The following is a 16682-nucleotide window of genomic DNA, read 5'->3' as shown; positions in this document are numbered from 1 at the left end:
CCCAAAAAATGCTCCCTTAAATTGATCAAATGATTGGTAAGTGTGGATAGATACCCCGCTCCATCCAATGTTCTTGCAATCTGTTTTTTTTTGTTTCTTTTTAACAACGGCGTTGGTACCGATCTCCAGAATCGGCTGATCACCCTGCATTTTGTACGACTTACTCTGTCAATAATATCCACTTTGTTTACATCCAGTTGTACCTGGGCTACTTCAAACCCTTAAAAACGGCCTTTCCGTGATTTCCCAGTTTGTTTACTCGATTGAATTTGCTTCAAATAGATTTGCAGTCTTTATTTTGGACAAGGAAGCAATTTGTAGTTTCCCAAAAACCTCTAAAATGGGAAATTTAAAAGTAAAACCGCCCTCTTCTGGCGGTAGAAAGACTGCACCTTTAGATCATTGAAGACAAAAAAAATGACGGTGCCTCGAGTTTAGAATTCTCCAAATAACCAAATTTGGAATGGTCTTCCAAAATCCCTAACATCGCTATCGCTAACAAGCTAGCTAGCGGCACTGACACGCACTAGCATCTCCAGACGAAAACATTCGACAAATGACAAAATGTAGTCGGGTCGCTTTTTATCTCGAGGCGCCGTTATTTTTGGAGGCTTCCAATGCGTTGATTGAAATTTGAACATCAAAACAACAAAAAAGCCATTTATTTATTTATTTTGTTTCTGAAGGGAATATCATGACGGACGCCCAAACGACACCAACTTGGATGTATTCTTTCACTCTCGTGTTAAATATCAACTTCAAAGTCATTTTTTTACTCGACAGCCTGATTTATGAATATTTTTATTTCTTTGAATCTTTTGTCGGGCAACGTCAGGCCATTGCATTTTGAGCCAATTGGGACTTGGCGATCCCCAGCTTAGCCTAGCTTAGCTTAGCATGGCGTCAAGTCGCCAGCAGAGTGGAATTTTTCTTAATTTATTTCCATATTTATTTTGGCTGTCTATTTGCTACTGTACAGACGGACGCTAGCGCGGCGTGCGCGCTCGGCCGAAGGCGGGGCCCGAGTGGTGGTCAGGGGGCGGGGCCACGCTTTCCCAACACGGGGGCTCTTTGAAATCTAGCTAGTTGTTCTTCCTAATCTTTCCACTGCATTCTCATCATAATTCTTTCCCCCTTGGTATTTTTAAGGGAAAGAATTTTGCGAAAAACTATTTTTTTACTTAATTCACGACATATTACAAGTTTATTCAAAGATTTTTGTAATTCGCATTTTCTCACGTCAATATTTAAGCCATGTGCCGAATATTTTGTGACTTTTCCCAAATTTTAACCTACATTGTGTTCATTTTGAATATTACCTTTAATTTGAAAAACGAGAAAGTGTAAATATTGGGAAGCGTTTGTTCCGCCCCTAAACTCCGCCCCCACCCGGACAAAAGCCACGTACGTGCCTGGCGAGACGGACAATCAAAATGTCTGCAAACGGTGCCTTGCGAGGAACGCCAGCCGAGCCGAAGCGGGCCGCCGGGCACGGGCCACTTTTTTCTCCGCCTTTTTTTCTGACGCGCGCCGTACAAACACCCGAATCCGCCGGTGGTTTTAATTCTGGTTTGTTTTTTACCGGTTTTGTACTCCCGTGCCGAACTTCCTACTCCTTTTCTAACACGGCGGCGGCGTCCTCCGGTTTTGCGTCGAGCCTTCGCCGTCCGTCTTTTAATATGGTCAGCGCGTCCAAACTGTCAAGTGCTGTGATTTGCTGTCTTTTTTTTTAATTTGTATTATTTATTATATTTTTCATTTTCTACCAGCTTGCTAAGAATTTGACACAATTTGTATGGAGGAATTTTCCATTTTTCTAAGACAAAAAGAGCCAAACGGAAGGCTCTTTTTTTTCTACACTGGCTTTTTTCAATTACGCTGGCAATTTTTATTTTTATTTCTTTTTACGATATGAAAACATTTTTGCAGTCACCCGACGTGTCGTGTCATTCTCCGCGGAAGGGCTTTTTTTCAACACGTGTAAATGGCGTAAAACGGGAAAATGCATGTTTGACGTCCCTGCCGATGAGATGATATTTCAAAAAAAAAAAAAGGAAAGAAGAAGAAATCTGTATCTTAAGGGTTTTTTTGAATGTAATTTAATGAAGTGGAAAAACGATCATGTGATCATCACTTGTCCTTACATGAACTGAAGAGTGGAGGCGCTTTTTTCTTCTCATTTTTTGGGGGTTGTTTTCCGTTCCGTATTTAATGATTTCGCCCAAAATGGTGGGAAGGATTTGACATTGTCGGCCATTTTGCCACAGGCCCAGTCCAGATGTAGCAAGCCGTTGTTAGCGAGGAAGGACGTCCATCCATTTTGCTTTCTAGTGCAATACGCTGTATATAAGAGCAATCTTTTCATTTCTTCACTTGTTCCATGGGTACTTTGGCTGTTTTTTTTGCTTTGTTTTTGTTTTTTTCCTATTAAAACTTTATGGACAACTGAAAAGCAAAGACTCGGCTTTTTCTCTTGCTCATCGTACTTTACTTTTTCAGAACTTGACCTCCTTGGGACTTTCAGGAAGAATATCGGAAGACTTTCAAACTTTGAATGTGACTTATTTTTTTTGTAAATATCAAACTTTATTCTTGGCAATTGCGTTTCAGCGTGAAAACAAACACTTCCTTCTTTCGCAGGTGCAAAGCGCGGCGGATGAAGTGACCCAAACAAAGATGGCCGCCTCGGGTGACGTCTCCAAAATTGCCAGAAAAAGACACTAACGATGTCATACGTGAGTTTTCCACTTTCATTTACATTAAACAAAAAAGGAAGAAAACATTTTCCTCAGTCAAAACAAATCAATTTGAACCTTTTTGCCGGGACGACACTTGTGCCATGGCTGCTCAAGCTGCGTCAACAATGTTGCTCGGCCAGAATCCAATAACGGCGGCGCTATGTGACGAGTAAGCTCACGTACGACGAGCAGCTGCCGGGACACCCCCCCCCCCCCCCCGGACCCCCAAGCGCACGCCCTGACTCCGTAAGCAAAGCCACGCTCTGCAAATTCCAGGCGTGCGCTCCCACCCGGGCAAAATCGAGAGCGTGGGCACGGCGCCCCAAGGTTGAGGCGAAAGGTCGCGTTAGGGGCGGGGGCCGGGGCGCGTTTATGGCGCCCAGATTCCGGGCATCGATCGCTTCGAGATGGAATTAAGGAGCGTCGCTCGCTCGCGATACTTGTATCTATCGGCTAAAATGCCTTTGTATGGGCCTGACCTCCCGCTTGAAACGGATTGGTCGTCTAGCACCGTCAATGGCAGCCACGGAGTCAAATTTGGCATTTGGCCGTCGACGGGGTGCTAACAGCCACGCCCGCGGTGGCGGCCTTTTTAGCGCCGTAGGCCACGTAAACAACCGCCGCTTGAACGTTAGCGGGCGATGGCGGGCGCGCACGGCGTGAAGGTCGCGCGGGCTCGCACCTGTCCCACCGACTGTCGAGGACAGACGGCCGTGGGAAAAAGCACAGCTAAATTTACCGCTAGCTAAATGTGACAAATGTTTGCGGGAGACCTTGCTTTTTATTTTTTTTATCCACGTGGCTATCGTTAGCGCGGTAGCTAAAAACAGATAGATATTCCTTCAAACCGCTTGTTTAGGTGGCAAACGCAATTAGCAATAGCATTAGCATTTTTGGGTGGCGTGACAGTGAAGGCTGGACCAAAGGGCTTTTGTTTATTGGCACACACGCGGGGGGGGGAAACGGGGAAAACCAGATGGACCCGGCACGCACGCACATGGCGAGGTCACCGGGGGGCACGTGCGCGATAAATGCGCTGTGACGGCGTCCGCCGTTTCAAAAAGCAACGCCTGCGAGGGGATCTTAGCCATCTTGTTAATTAGTCTTGAGAAGTGATAGTTTGTAGCACGCTTTCTACTTTTCCAACTCGTCGGTTGCCGTTGGCGATGACTTTTGGACTTTGACGGCAATCGAACGATCGCTGTTAGCTCACGGAACGTGATCGTTCACAATAGGAGGTTTTTCAGTTTCGAAAATACGGACATTTGAGTCGATGGCCACTAGATGGCAGCGAGGGGTCTTTTTGTCGGATGTTTAGAACGAGAAAATGTCGGCACGACTTTAAAAGCGACCCTTCAAATCTGCTCGGCAAAAACGGACTTTACCGATGACGCTCGTTTCGCTTAACCATCTAGTCGAGACGTCGCGAAAAGCAAATATTGAATGTTTGCCGTCTTTTTCGTCGTCATGAAGATGCAAATTGGCTGAACCCCGGAGCGCTACAACGTCTACTCACGCTGTCGTGCAGACGGCCTGACAAATAGACTCGCGCCAATAGACGCCAATTCCCAAAAAATCACACCCGTCTGGCGTCGGCCGGCTTCCGTCCAAAAGACGGAGCGGGCGGGCGCGCGCCTCCCTCGCCGGAGGAGAAAAACGCCAAAGCGGCAGCCATGGCGACAGAGGAAGAACCGGCCGGGCCCGTCGCCTTGGCCGCGCGCTGATTGGCGGACGGCCTCGGCCTTGTTGCCGTGTGGACGGAAAAGAGGCGGGCGGGCGAGCGAGCGAGCGGACGCCGCGGCTATCTCAGCAGTCCTGTCAAGAGGGATTTACTCGGGGAGCTGATCTCCACGCTCGTGACACCCAGCGCGCCGTCGGAGAGAGCTTTTCATTGACAGCCATTTCCATAATTCCAACATTAAGCCCACCTCGTCGGCACAAATTCGCCACTCGGCGCTTTTCGCTCACTTTTGCAAACTCGGGTTTTTGCTAACTTTAAGCATTCGTTCCCTTGCCATTTGTGTAGTAGAAATAGGAAAAAGGTCATTGTTAGATGTTTTGGAAAATGAGAAATGGCTCTCCCGACAGTTTTACTTCTTCCTTCTAATCGGCAAACGCCGCTCGGCAGTTTATGGCGATAACTTGAAGAAGGGCTCCTAATGCTAAAACAAGGACGCCATTGAAGCGTAGCAGAATGAGTGAAGAGCGCGAACAGGGATGCCATTGATGGCGGCTGAATAGCTTCTGTGTTCCTCCATCATCGCCCCAACGATAACAAAAAAGGACAAGTGGTTGCTCAGCTGCTACGTGCACGATAAGCTTTCTTTCTGGCTTTCGTTGGGGGTGCGCTTGGGGGCGGGGTTCTCCCCAATTGGACGCCAACGTGCCGCGATACCTTCGGGCACGCGTAGCGGTACCTCGCCACCTGCCGTGAACTCGTTGGCTGCCGTTCAATTTCTCAGAAGCCCCTCTATTCTAATTACGGCCAGCAAACCTCGGCCCGTGGGCCACTTTTCGTTTGAGGTGGCCCGTAGCCAAGCCACAAACGCTCGGGGCAAATCAAACGCAGCCATCGAGTTCAACGTCATCGGCACCATGGAGGTGATTTTTTTATTTGTTTTTTTTAACAGCTCGCGGTAAGAGCGTCTGTCTTGGCTTTGATGCCCACCGACGGCGTGCGAACAAAGCGGGCGAGCAGACAGCCGCGCTCGTGTTAGACATTCGTCTAGACGGCCGGCGAGATGCTTCCCGCCATTGTTGTCCCGCTCGGCAAATCTTGCAAAACAGGAAACGATCTTACTGTAAGGGATAAAAAGCCAAGGATATTACTAACATTCTTCTTTCATTTTACATTATATACAGGTAATGGAGACACACAAAGGCACTTCACACAAGGGCAAACAGTCAATTGACGGTCTTTATTATGCCTATTCTGACGGATGTGGATTCCTCAAAGTGGTTCTTTGTTTACCAGACCAAAGTATGAGATCATCATCAAGAAGTTAGTCGAACACAAGGCTTGCCTCAAAGGACCTGTTTTTTGTATTTCGTTGTTTCTTCTGCCCTCGTGTGGCGAACATAAGAAGTACAAGATACATGGGGAAAAACGTATTGTTCCTAAAAATGCATTGACGTTTTAATGTGAGGAATAGGATGTTTTAAAAACAATCTTGACTTCCGTGGTCGTTTAAATTCTTGAATTAAATTTTAGAGCTACTTTGTCCCGGGGGACATAATAACATAAGACGTAGGTATAGAATCATGTAAATTTAGATGCCTGCTGGGCGCTCTGAGCTAACGGAAACTGGCGCTGTCACTTGTCGGCCATTTTACGCCGGAGCCACTAAGTAAACATAACATTAGAATTAACGGAACATGTACACATTGAAAAAAAACGATAGATTTTTCAACCGATTTCCAAACGCTTGTATTTGTCATAAATACTGCATATAAAATCACTGCATATAAAATCACTCAACATATATCAGTAATAAAAAATGAAGAAAATAATCTTATATCCGCTGATAGGTTATTGAATTTGCATCAAAGTGAATTAAATACCAAAGCGAAATTTCTCCGTTATAATTAATTTAGAGTACATTCGAATTGAATTTGTCTCTTCCCGTAGTTCCTCGACACCGATCACGTGACGCCGTCCTCCGTTGTTTTTTGCTGGTTATTAGCACGTCAATTTAGCTGTTTGCAACCCTTGTATCTTTTACGTCTAAATTCGCTCCAAAGGCCAACCATGGAGATAGGGGCTGAAATTAGCAAGAAAATAAGAGTGAGTTCCATTAACATGTAAATACTTTTATGTTGCCGTTGAACCGGGCTACTGTGGTTGCTACTTGGCTAGCTAGCTAGCTTGCGGCACCTCGGCTAGCCGGACAAAATGGAGTCAGTAACTTGTGTACTTGTGATTTGTGTTGAGCATAAATATAAGCAGTTACGAACGAATTATTTTCGCGTTTGAAATTGTGTTGTGTTGTTGTTTGCAGGCTGCTATTAAGGGAAAGCTCCAAGAACTCGGTGCATACATTGGTAAGTCCTAGTTAAGATTGGGAATAGCAATAGGTTACGGTCATAAATCGAGGTATTAAAAGTCCTAATTAGTATAAAGATGTGTATTGTTATTTGTAAAACACTCTTTGAAGAGTTGAAAACGCGTGCAGAGTATTTGACACGTGTCCGACTCCATAAATTGTTCCATGATGTACACTATACTTGCATAAAAACATCACATAAAGGAAATAATGCAAAATTGCCTTGATAAAATCTTACTCTGGCCAAAAGAATCTATAAAAATCAAGTGTTTTTTGAAATAACAATTGTTTTAAACCCATTTAACGTGGTTAACACTTCACCATATTGTGAAATGAGAATGAAAATAAAAACTTTTTATTGTTATTGTGGGCATTACGAGAGTGTATTTCTGTTTTTATGCATTTGGATTCTATTCATATATATTTTTTAAAGTGATGCATTCTGATCTTTTCAATTTACTGTAATTGACTACGGTTTCTGTCTATGCAGATGAGGAACTCCCGGATTACATCATGGTGATGGTCGCCAACAAGAAAACTTCCCAGCAGATGGCTGACGATCTCTCGCTTTTTTTGGGAAACAACACCATCAAATTCACCGCCTGGTATTCCGATTTTTTTTTTTTGCCTCGTCTGTTCCATTTTGGGTGCATCATAACAACACTGCATGTTTCTTTTTAAGGCTGCATGGCGTCCTGGAGAAGCTACGAACAGTTGCAGTAGGTAAGTGGTGCTTATCTTGTGCCGCAATTTTCAACGCCTCCTCTAATTTTTTGTGGATTCTTGTCTTTCAGAGCCCGCCCCCGTCAGCCACGAGCAGCCGTCAATTAGCGGCGCGCCGGTCACCAGAGCGGAAGATGTCAAGCCAAACTCGCGCTCCGATAGGACGGAATCCCGCAGCTCCGCCCACGAAAACAGGTGACACGATGCACCAATAAACCCGACGTAATCGTGTTTTTAGCACTATTTTGTTGCTAGGATGCTAGCATTGGTGCAGCACAAGTTAATGCTAATGGCGGCGATCTAAAAAGTTCCAATTTGTATTTCCTGTCAGGAGGGGCGGCGCGGAGAAGGCTTCCTCCCGCTTGACGTCCGCCGTCAAGCCCCTGGTGGAGCCCCTCCCCTCCGACGCGGTCATCGAGATCAAGCCGGAGGTGGACGACGAGTTCGGCGAGGACGAGGCGGAGACGGCCGTCGCCCAGAGGGGGGCGCGTGGCGGCGGCGGTGGCGGCGCCCGGCCGTCGGTGGAACTGTACAGGGCGGGTCAGAGCAAGCTGAGCAACGCGTCGCGCTCCGCCGACGCGTCGTCGTCGCACGGGAGGCGGCAAGACGGCAGGAGCGGCAGGACGTCCCGAGGCTCGTCCGGCAAGGTGCCCAACTTATCGGAGAGACTCGTTTTGTCGTTGAAAGACGGGCATCCGACCCCTTTGAACCGTGACGGCTGCGATCCAATAATCATCGCCGTCCTCTCTCTTTTCAGGAGGACTCCCGGAAACGCAAGGCACCCGTGGTGAGCTCCGTGGTGCGGGTGAGCTGCGACTCCGACGAGGAGAGCGACGACGCGGACGAGGACGACGACGACGCCAACCACGGGGGTCGCGGCCTTTCCAGTCGGGTGTTGCTGCCGTCCAAACCCGAGCGAAAGTCAGCCTCCTTTTCTGCCGCTGGTGAATTCGTTCAGGCTATAAAAAAAAACCAACTGTCCTATTTCAGACCAACCCTCCCGCCTGCTAAGCAGGCCAACAGGAATCTGATTCTGAAGGCCATCTCTGAGGCTCAGGACTCCATCAGCAAGACCACCACGTTCCCCATACGTACGTGGCGCGGCGTTCCCGATCGTCCTTTGGCTCCACGCCCATTTTGCGACCTCGCCCGCAGTTCCCCAGAGGCAGACGGTCCCCGTCGCCCCTCGCGCCCGCTCCGCCAGAGATGACGAGATGACGGCGGCCATTCAGCTGGTGCAGCACCACTTTCACGGTGCCTCCTCTAGAGGGCAGCGCTCATACGTGCCTGAAGAAAAGCCCGGTCGAACTCTGGGTAACTTTCGAACGCCCTTTAAAAACGAAAAAAAAAACATCATTGGACTGATTTCTCTTTCTCGTCAGCTTCGAGCAGATCTGCGGCCGCCAATTCTACGGGAGCGTCGCATCGTAACCACGGAGACAAGAACGAGGACCGTGAGTGTCGTTTGATTGACGGGCGACCCGCCCCGTGCGTCCTTTGACCATTCTTACGTTTGGGGTCCAGCCAACGGCGGCAGGAAGCCGTACGACACGCGCTCCATCATCGTGAGCCGACCGCCGGCGGACGAGAGCCGAAGTCGGGATCGCAGGCCCAAAGACGAGCTGGCCGTACCGCGCACCGTGCAGTCCAGGTAAAATGACCCACGCTAACAAATACATCTACATTTCGGATGCATCGGTGGTGCTTTAATGACAACCCGGGTGTTTTCCCCGGTTATAACCAGCAAGGAGAAGGACACGTCCAACAGCCCCAAGTTTATCGTGACGCTGGAGGGCGTGCCGAGCCCGATGGGGAACCTGACGGAGTTGGACGTCGAGCTGGAAGACGTCCGGCCGCCGACGGCGGGCACTCTCGCCGCCAAGTCCAAAGTCGGCGTCCTGCAAAGGCTGCACGAACAACTACACTCCATGGACACCTCCTTTGGTACGGGGCACACATTTGAGGCTAATTACTGTCAATGCTAGTCCTAGCGCAGCAATAGCACTTCAGCCAAATACTCGCGGCTAGCCTTAACTTTTTCTTCTTTAGTGGCCTTTAGCATAAGATGGCTTTTTATTTAGCGATAAAATCCCAATTGTTACAAAGGAATATAGCTAGCATTGTGCTAACGCAGCAGCTTTTGTGGGTATCTTTTGATTCATTTAAAATAGCGCCCCGTAGTTCAGTTCCTGTAAATGGACGCAAGTTTAACTCAAAATCTTCCCCAGACGAGGCCATGGACGAAGAGATGATGGACACGGACTCGACGCCTTCCAAGAAAATAAAAGTCATGGAGCGCTGCAAGTTCTGGCCGGCGTGCAAGAGCGGCGACGAGTGTCCCTATCACCACCCGACCAGAACGTGCAAGTGAGTGTTTTGGCTCGGAAACGGGGAAAAAAAAGATGGTTCAAAAATCTGCGTTTTGTGTGGCAGGACATTTCCTTTGTGCAAATTTGGCGACAAATGCCTTTTCATCCACCCCAACTGTAAATACGACGCGAGGTGCAGCAAGCCCGACTGCCCCTACACGCACGTGAGCCGTAGGGGTGCCGTGGCTCCGCCCCCGAGGCCAGGTGCTCCACCCACATTTACAACGACTCGGCGTCGGGCTTTCGGGGTGAAATAACTTTTGAATTCATTTTTTTACAGTTGCACCAGCGACACCGACCGCGAACATGTGCCGCTTCTTCCCCCATTGCAAGAATACGGATTGCTCTTTTTATCACCCAAAGGTAACTTTATATTCGTTTTTGATGGATTCATTGTTCATTTATTGTTATTTTTTTCCCTGTGGTCAGCCGTGTCACTTTGCCGGCCAGTGCAACCGAGACGGCTGCACTTTCTTCCACCCAAACACGTCGGTGCCGCCCAGGCATGCCCTCAAGTGGACCAAGACGCAGAGCAGGTAACTACCACGGACGCCAATAGACATTTTTATAGACTTTTATGTTGACGTGGGAGATCGCCGCTAACCTCATTTTCCCTTTCTCTTTCTTAGCTAATGAAGTCACGCTTCCATTTTGAGGACACGTCAAATGTCCCGTCCACACTTGGGATGGATTATATTTGTATTAACATTTATTTGTGGTGTTCCATTTTTAAAACGTGATTTTGAAATCACCGGGCTTTGTTTTCCCACCTGCCAAAGCTATCAATTAAAATAATCCATGTGTGAACACCATTCTGCTTTTTCTTTTAGATCTCACTTCAACATGAATCTTCTGTTTGTCACATCACATATGATCAGATTGGAATTGTGTTTTTTTATGTTGAATTGGAGTTCTTTAGTAGGTGAAAATATCCTCTTTGTCCAAAACAGTGCTAATAAATTCTTCATAGGGTTCGACTGGAAGAACAGGATGAAAAGTGAGTGTGTGTATAGTAGTGCATAATCGTACAACAAAGTTGTAATTATAATAATTGTTTTGCAGGATTGTTATGCCAAGGATTATAGATCAACAATGCCAGGACAACAGGTGAGGAAATCTGCCTAGCAACAAGTGTAGCAAGACAGTAATCCAATAACAAAGTAGTTGAAATGTGATTTTTGTCATGAAACAGATTGGAATGAAAAAATGTTGACCGATTAAAATTGAAACGAATAAAAACGGAATTGTAAGAAATATATATTAGAATAAATCTAGTGAAAAAATAATAAATATCAGACTAGATTAAATGTTAAATATTTAGATCAAGAAGAATAGAAATCTTTGAGCAGATCATATTTGCTCGTCCAGCAAATTTTACCTAAATAGATTCTCAATTATTTTTGGTTATTTAGAACTAAAAACCTACCTGCTTCTGTCCAACAGAGGGCGACAAAGTAAATCCGAATAGAAAATGTTGCTTTCTAAGTCTCACAATCTAATTTCTCAATTTGAAAGACTTAACAATAGGTGTCACGGTTTATTTAACTGACTTAATATGATAACATACGATCAGGTTTCCTGACACTTGTTTCACGCCTTGTTAAAAATGAGTGGCCCATTTTTAAGGGGCTTTCCCCCCATGCGAGTCTTTGAAAATGTGGACCAGTGCCATGAAATCTGAGCGCCTTTATTTTCAAACTTTCATTTCTGTTATGTTATCATAATACATTTTGATACGGTTCCCCTCTTCTTTGTGTACTCGGCTTTCCTCCAATGTATTGGCGCCCAAGCGCTTGAAAATCCCTGCGATGGCAGAACATGTTTTTGTGTAGGAGGGCCGCTCTTTATGCCAAGCAAAGCTGTTTTGATACTGCTTTTCGCTTTTTTTTATTGTGTGTGTGCCTAAAAAAAGTGTTTTTGCGTGTCCAAATGCTATCTTGCTCTGGGCGCTGCATGAAAACTTAGTAACTAGTATTTATTTGTGAATTATTGTGACGGGCTGGCAATGAGTGTCAATATTTCAACGTCCAATCTGTTTTCAACTGCAGTCTCCAAATCAAAATAGCGGTTTATGTTCGTTATTGGCAGCCAACAACTGAAATTAAAGCTCTTACTTTCATAGATTTGTGCTATGAGCTAATTTAGTGATTTAAAAAAAAAATGCAGTTAAATCTATGTTAATTTACATAGTCATAAGAAGTGATTTCAATGCGTTAAGGACAAAAAAACTGAAAAAAAAGTAATGTTAGTGTATTTAAAAAAAAATGGCATTGCAGTTTTAACTGTTGAAAATAAACTGATTAAAGCGACGGATAAAATAGCTGTAAGCTCATTTTCAAACATGTCACCATGATGGATATGAAAAGCAAAAGGGAACTCGGAGGCCGGCGTGGAAAGCACCGCGTACGCCAATATTAACGAGCAGTTTTGGGATGCCAGTTTGGTTCCCTCGAGGCCTTTACTGGAAACATTTTCGCCACCGCCGGGTTTCGTCCGCTTCGACCTTTTCGTGTGCCGTTTCTACTCGAGACCTAAAGGGAATCTCCAATCTGCCACCCCTCTCTTATTTTCAAAATATAGCCACGCTTGAGAGAGTGGGTGTTTTTTTTTTACATGTTGTGTTTTTCTGGACTTTTCCACCCTTTCTTACCACCCCCTTTTGTTCTTTTACCAGAAACCACATCAGAAGCTTCGAAATAGAGAGAAAGGGAGGGAGGAAGAGAGAGAGAGAGATAGAGAGAGAGAAGTGAGAGAGAGCGGGCGGCACGCTTACAACTCGTTGCAATTTCTACCCAGCTCCGTCTCCCCCACGCGCACTTCTTGTCAGCGTACAAAGCAGAAGCGAACCACGAAGAGACGCACTGAGGTCGCTGCTGCTTGTGGCCGTCATGGCTCAGGGCTCCGACGGCAACGACGCCGGTTACAGGTCGCCGGTGAGCAGGCAGGTAAGCCCAGCCTCTTTTTATGTTTTATTTATTATTTTTGCGTGGTTAAAAGTCAACTCTTTGCTCGTCACGCTTTCACACGTGGACATTCGCGAGCCGCCTCCAGTCCACCGTCAAGTTAGTGTGAGAGTTGTCGGGAACTGTTTGTGCGCCCGGCAAAAGCCGGAGAGCGCCAACGCCAGCCCTCCCCGGTCCAGATGGGTGAGACGTCCATCGCCACCAATGGCAGTGAGACTTCCCATATGACAAAAACGCTTGCGGTATCGAAATATATTTTAAAGATGCAGCGTTGCCGAATCTGTTTTTAATAGGAAATATGTTTTGCGGGCCACGCAAAATGACCTGGCGGGCCAAATTTGGCCCGCACGCCTCAAGCTTGATGTTGATTTATATCATATCGATGTACAACATTTTCCATATCGAAACTTTTTGACAATTTCCTCAATTTGTCCCTCTGGGAGAAAGACTGCTCAAGCTAGCTCGTCAATCAAATCTCTCATCAAGTGAAAGTGGGTGTGGCTCACTGGAGGGTGTGTCCCGCCCGGTTTTCCGTTAGACCAAATGAACCCGTTTCTGTCGCGGTTGCCTTCGATTCAATACAAAAAGCGCCGAGTCGGCTTCGCTAGTCGACACGTGACTGCTAGCCTAGAGTTGCATTGTGGTTATCTCTGAGAATATTTTTTATTTTTATTTTTGCCTCAACTAAGATAGCGTAACATTTTTTTTGTTGCGCAGAGCTCGTCGGACGACGCCAAGAAGGTAATGCGACGGGAAAAGAACCGCATCGCGGCGCAGAAGAGCCGGATGAGGCAAACGCAGAAAGCCGACAGCCTTCACTTGGTGAGATGCTCCATTCTGCTTTTTGGGTTTTTTTAGAGGCGGGGTCATTTTCTGAAGCCTCAAAGTTAGGAGGAGGTTAGCATCAAAGTTAGCGTCACAGAAGTCACAGGCATATATTCTTGATCCTCTGTGAAAAAGGACTAACGTTAGTTTTAATGGATGAGGAGAGGTCAGCTCGTGAGTAAAGTCCATTTTTAAATGCACTCTATACCAATATTATTCTTACATTCAATATTATAGATTCTAGCATAGGCTTAATAATAATTTGAAAATGTTATAATTACATGACGAAGTTGAAGTCGTGTCGTTTTAAAGGCGGTCTTCCCTTCCGACACGACAACTCGGGACTTTTCTTTTTTTCTCCTTTTGCATAATGCTACCTGACCATGTGGCGATGTGTCACGGCTTCTGTCGAGCGCGCTTGGACGCCGCACGCCGTGTTTGCGCGAATAAATTAGCACGTGTGGGCACCGTGCGGGATCCAGCACCTCCCTTGCAAACCGAGCGCGACAGAAGAAGAGAGTACGCCGAAGGTTTAGCCAGCGTCAGTGCGCTGCTTTTATCGGCCTTGGGAAAAGTTGGTCCTGTTTAGATAGCCTTTTGATTTTTACGAATTTTTTCTTGTATTGTCGGTGCACGTTTTTTTAAATAAACCTAGCTTCTCAAATGAAGTTTGAATTTGATAGATGTAACATTTATTGAACATTTTTTTAAGTTAAGACTAAAATTAAGACAAAAAATATTGTGTTACATATAATGTAATATTAAGACTTTTAACATGACATTGAATGTAACACAATATTTTTTTATGAGGGTGCCCTGTCCGTCTTTCTACTTTAATTCTATCCTCAGCTAAACAGGAAGGTGTATTTTCCCACTCTGACTTCCTGTCTTCACCTCAGTAGTATTTTCTGTCGAAAGCCGACGTCACTTCCTTTTTGCGAGGGAGAGAGACAGTGCGCTTCTTGTAAAGGCGTTTGCTGCGGCGAGTGACTCGCCATTCGCCTAAATGACGCGTCGGCCGGGGATTTCGCGCCGACACGCAGATAAAAGGTTGTGGGACGGTGACCTTTTTTTTTTTCCTTCCCCCGAGCAGCTGGGTGGAAGATTTCTCCCACTTGCCAACCACTTTTGGGGCAATAAAAAATGTCCAAAACTATACCCAAAAAAATTCTAAAGACAAGTAGACTACAATTTATTTTTTAAATATGAAGAAAGAGACATTATTAATTAATTAATGTTCAGAATAGATTTTTAAAAAGCGTTTGTATCTATTTTCAATTAATTTTCCATATTTCCTTTTTAATTCCTAATTATTTTTCTATTTCAGGAGTTTCTCATTTTAGGTTGTTGGTCAATTTCAGCGTTTTTTGTTTATATTTTTATGTACTTTTTTATTCCTCCCATGCTTCAAGAAAGAACATGTAAATTCAGACATGAAGGTCTTGAAAGATTCATTTAAAATAAAAATATAATGACAGGCTGTGACGGTCAATAAATTGAATTTTGCAACAACACTAATATTCCACAGGAGGGCGCCAAAGTAAGGCTTTCAAACCTAGGGTCGTTGAGTATACCAGTAGTATACATATATAGTGCCAAAACAATAAAAATATATAGTATTAAAAAAATATTGCAATAAACAAATGCAATTTAGAATCAATAAATGTTAAAATATTCAATTTTTGTTGTAAAAAATGCAAAATATGACTTAAAATTATGACTAATTTAATTAGTAACATGGTTGCAAACTGTTTCATCGAATGTCTTTTTTTTTCTTATCAGGGGAGTTAATGTGGTCTGAAGTGTCCTTTCCTAACCGAAAAGAGGAAGTGTGCGCGCGCACGTGCAGTGAATAGCGCTTCCTATCACTTGCGGTGGCGAAAAAAACTGTAATTAACGCAATTTCAGGGGGAGGAGAAAAAAAAGACTAACACCGGAAATACAACGTACTTTTCTGACTTACATGAGTTCATTGGCCTCTCCCGGTTAAAATGCAGTAGGCCTCTATCTCCATCAATGGCAGCTAAAGTCTCATCCTTTATGTTCCCCCAGGAAAGCGAGAACTTGGAGAAAGAAAACGTGGCGCTGAGGAAGGAAGTCAAACAGCTGACGGAGGAAGCTAAGTATCTGTCGTCCCTTCTGAGCAGCCACGAACCCCTTTGCGTGGGCCTTACCCCGACCAGCCCCGAACTCCCGTACCCCCCGTCCAACCAGCAGCACACCACGTACCACCAGCACATCGCCGTGCCACACTACCAGCACTGACCCGGATATTCCGGACGTCATTTTTGACGGCCCCATAGTCTTTGTTTACAATGCCAAATTGCTTATATTTTTATTGATTTTCTTTTCAAGTGTCATGAAGCATTTTCTTTTATTATTGTGTGTGTATAACTAGACCTAAAAAAGCTCAGGACTTTTATTTTTTTGACCGATTTGATTGTTTGACAAAGCGAATGTAAACTCGAACCAAAGTTTGACGAGAAGAGATATTTATTAAATGTTGATGCAGGTTCATTTTTTAAAGGGATGTTTTAATATATCACTTGTATCGCTAATATTAATATTGTGGATGATCACGTTTATTTGTTTTCCATTTAAATTTTGTTCCATATATATTGTGTCCTTTTATTTTTCATCCAATTCTTCCTTACCTTCCCAAAATAGACGTTTTCAGTATGAGCCAAGAAAAATTGCAGTACACGAGATCGCCACCAGGTGGCGATCGCACATTTAATTAGTATTCTAAAACTGACTTTTTTCCCCTCTTTTTAAAATAGACATAGAAACTTCCGGCTAATCCGCGCCAACACCAATTCGGCGGATGTCTTTGAACTCCAAAATGGCTCGACGTCCAAGACTCATTTCTCCCGTGCTTTCCGTTATTTTCACCCCTCGTGACTCGGCTTCTCTCAGCTGGAACGGCGCCCCCGGCGAAGGAGCTTCAAGGTCCGGCTTGGAGCGTCCGTAAGTGGCGACACGGCGTCCGCCTTTCCTCCACCACGTGTTTGTGACACTCGG

General features: G+C 45.3%; 2 protein-coding genes across 3 annotated transcripts; both read left to right on the top strand.

Annotated features, from left to right (window-relative positions):
* The first annotated feature begins 5592 nt into the window (after positions 1-5592).
* On the top strand, positions 5593-10685 carry zc3h14 (zinc finger CCCH-type containing 14). 2 transcript variants are annotated; one of them, XM_077587395.1, is made up of 17 exons: positions 5593-5739; positions 6737-6779; positions 7272-7386; positions 7464-7504; positions 7576-7699; positions 7836-8151; positions 8262-8425; positions 8495-8595; positions 8660-8818; positions 8887-8958; positions 9029-9155; positions 9249-9448; positions 9733-9871; positions 9938-10077; positions 10154-10236; positions 10303-10409; positions 10503-10685. In XM_077587395.1, exons 3-17 carry the CDS (start codon positions 7295-7297, stop codon positions 10504-10506), a joined length of 1869 nt encoding a protein of 622 aa, XP_077443521.1. In that variant the 5' UTR covers positions 5593-5739; positions 6737-6779; positions 7272-7294; the 3' UTR covers positions 10507-10685. The 2 variants fall into 2 exon arrangements, with proteins under 2 accessions (XP_077443521.1, XP_077443520.1); XM_077587394.1 differs by lacking the exon at positions 5593-5739 and adding an exon at positions 6345-6522.
* Positions 10686-10748: 63 nt separating this feature from the next.
* batf (basic leucine zipper transcription factor, ATF-like) lies at positions 10749-16259 on the top strand. Its single transcript, XM_077587409.1, has 5 exons — positions 10749-10870; positions 10936-10980; positions 12548-12818; positions 13554-13658; positions 15714-16259. The coding sequence occupies exons 3-5, from the start codon at positions 12762-12764 to the stop codon at positions 15924-15926; spliced, it is 375 nt and encodes a 124-aa protein (XP_077443535.1). The 5' UTR covers positions 10749-10870; positions 10936-10980; positions 12548-12761; the 3' UTR covers positions 15927-16259.
* Positions 16260-16682: the final 423 nt, after the last annotated feature.

This window comes from Stigmatopora argus, chromosome 19 (assembly GCF_051989625.1).
Source record: "Stigmatopora argus isolate UIUO_Sarg chromosome 19, RoL_Sarg_1.0, whole genome shotgun sequence".
Taxonomy (NCBI): Eukaryota; Metazoa; Chordata; class Actinopteri; order Syngnathiformes; family Syngnathidae; genus Stigmatopora; species Stigmatopora argus.
Note: the sequence above shows the minus strand (reverse complement) of the source record. Positions and strands in the feature narration are given on the sequence as shown.

Coding starts and splice junctions, on each gene's coding strand:
- zc3h14 (XM_077587394.1), top strand. CDS start 6,487: ATGGAGATAGGGGCTGAAATTAGCAAGAAAATAAGA. Junction 9,872..9,937: donor CACCCGACCAGAACGTGCAA/GTGAGTGTTTTG, acceptor TTTGTGTGGCAG/GACATTTCCTTTGTGCAAAT. Junction 10,237..10,302: donor GCTCTTTTTATCACCCAAAG/GTAACTTTATAT, acceptor CCCTGTGGTCAG/CCGTGTCACTTTGCCGGCCA.
- batf (XM_077587409.1), top strand. CDS start 12,762: ATGGCTCAGGGCTCCGACGGCAACGACGCCGGTTACAGGTCGCCGGTG. Junction 12,819..13,553: donor GGTCGCCGGTGAGCAGGCAG/GTAAGCCCAGCC, acceptor TTTGTTGCGCAG/AGCTCGTCGGACGACGCCAA. Junction 13,659..15,713: donor AAGCCGACAGCCTTCACTTG/GTGAGATGCTCC, acceptor ATGTTCCCCCAG/GAAAGCGAGAACTTGGAGAA.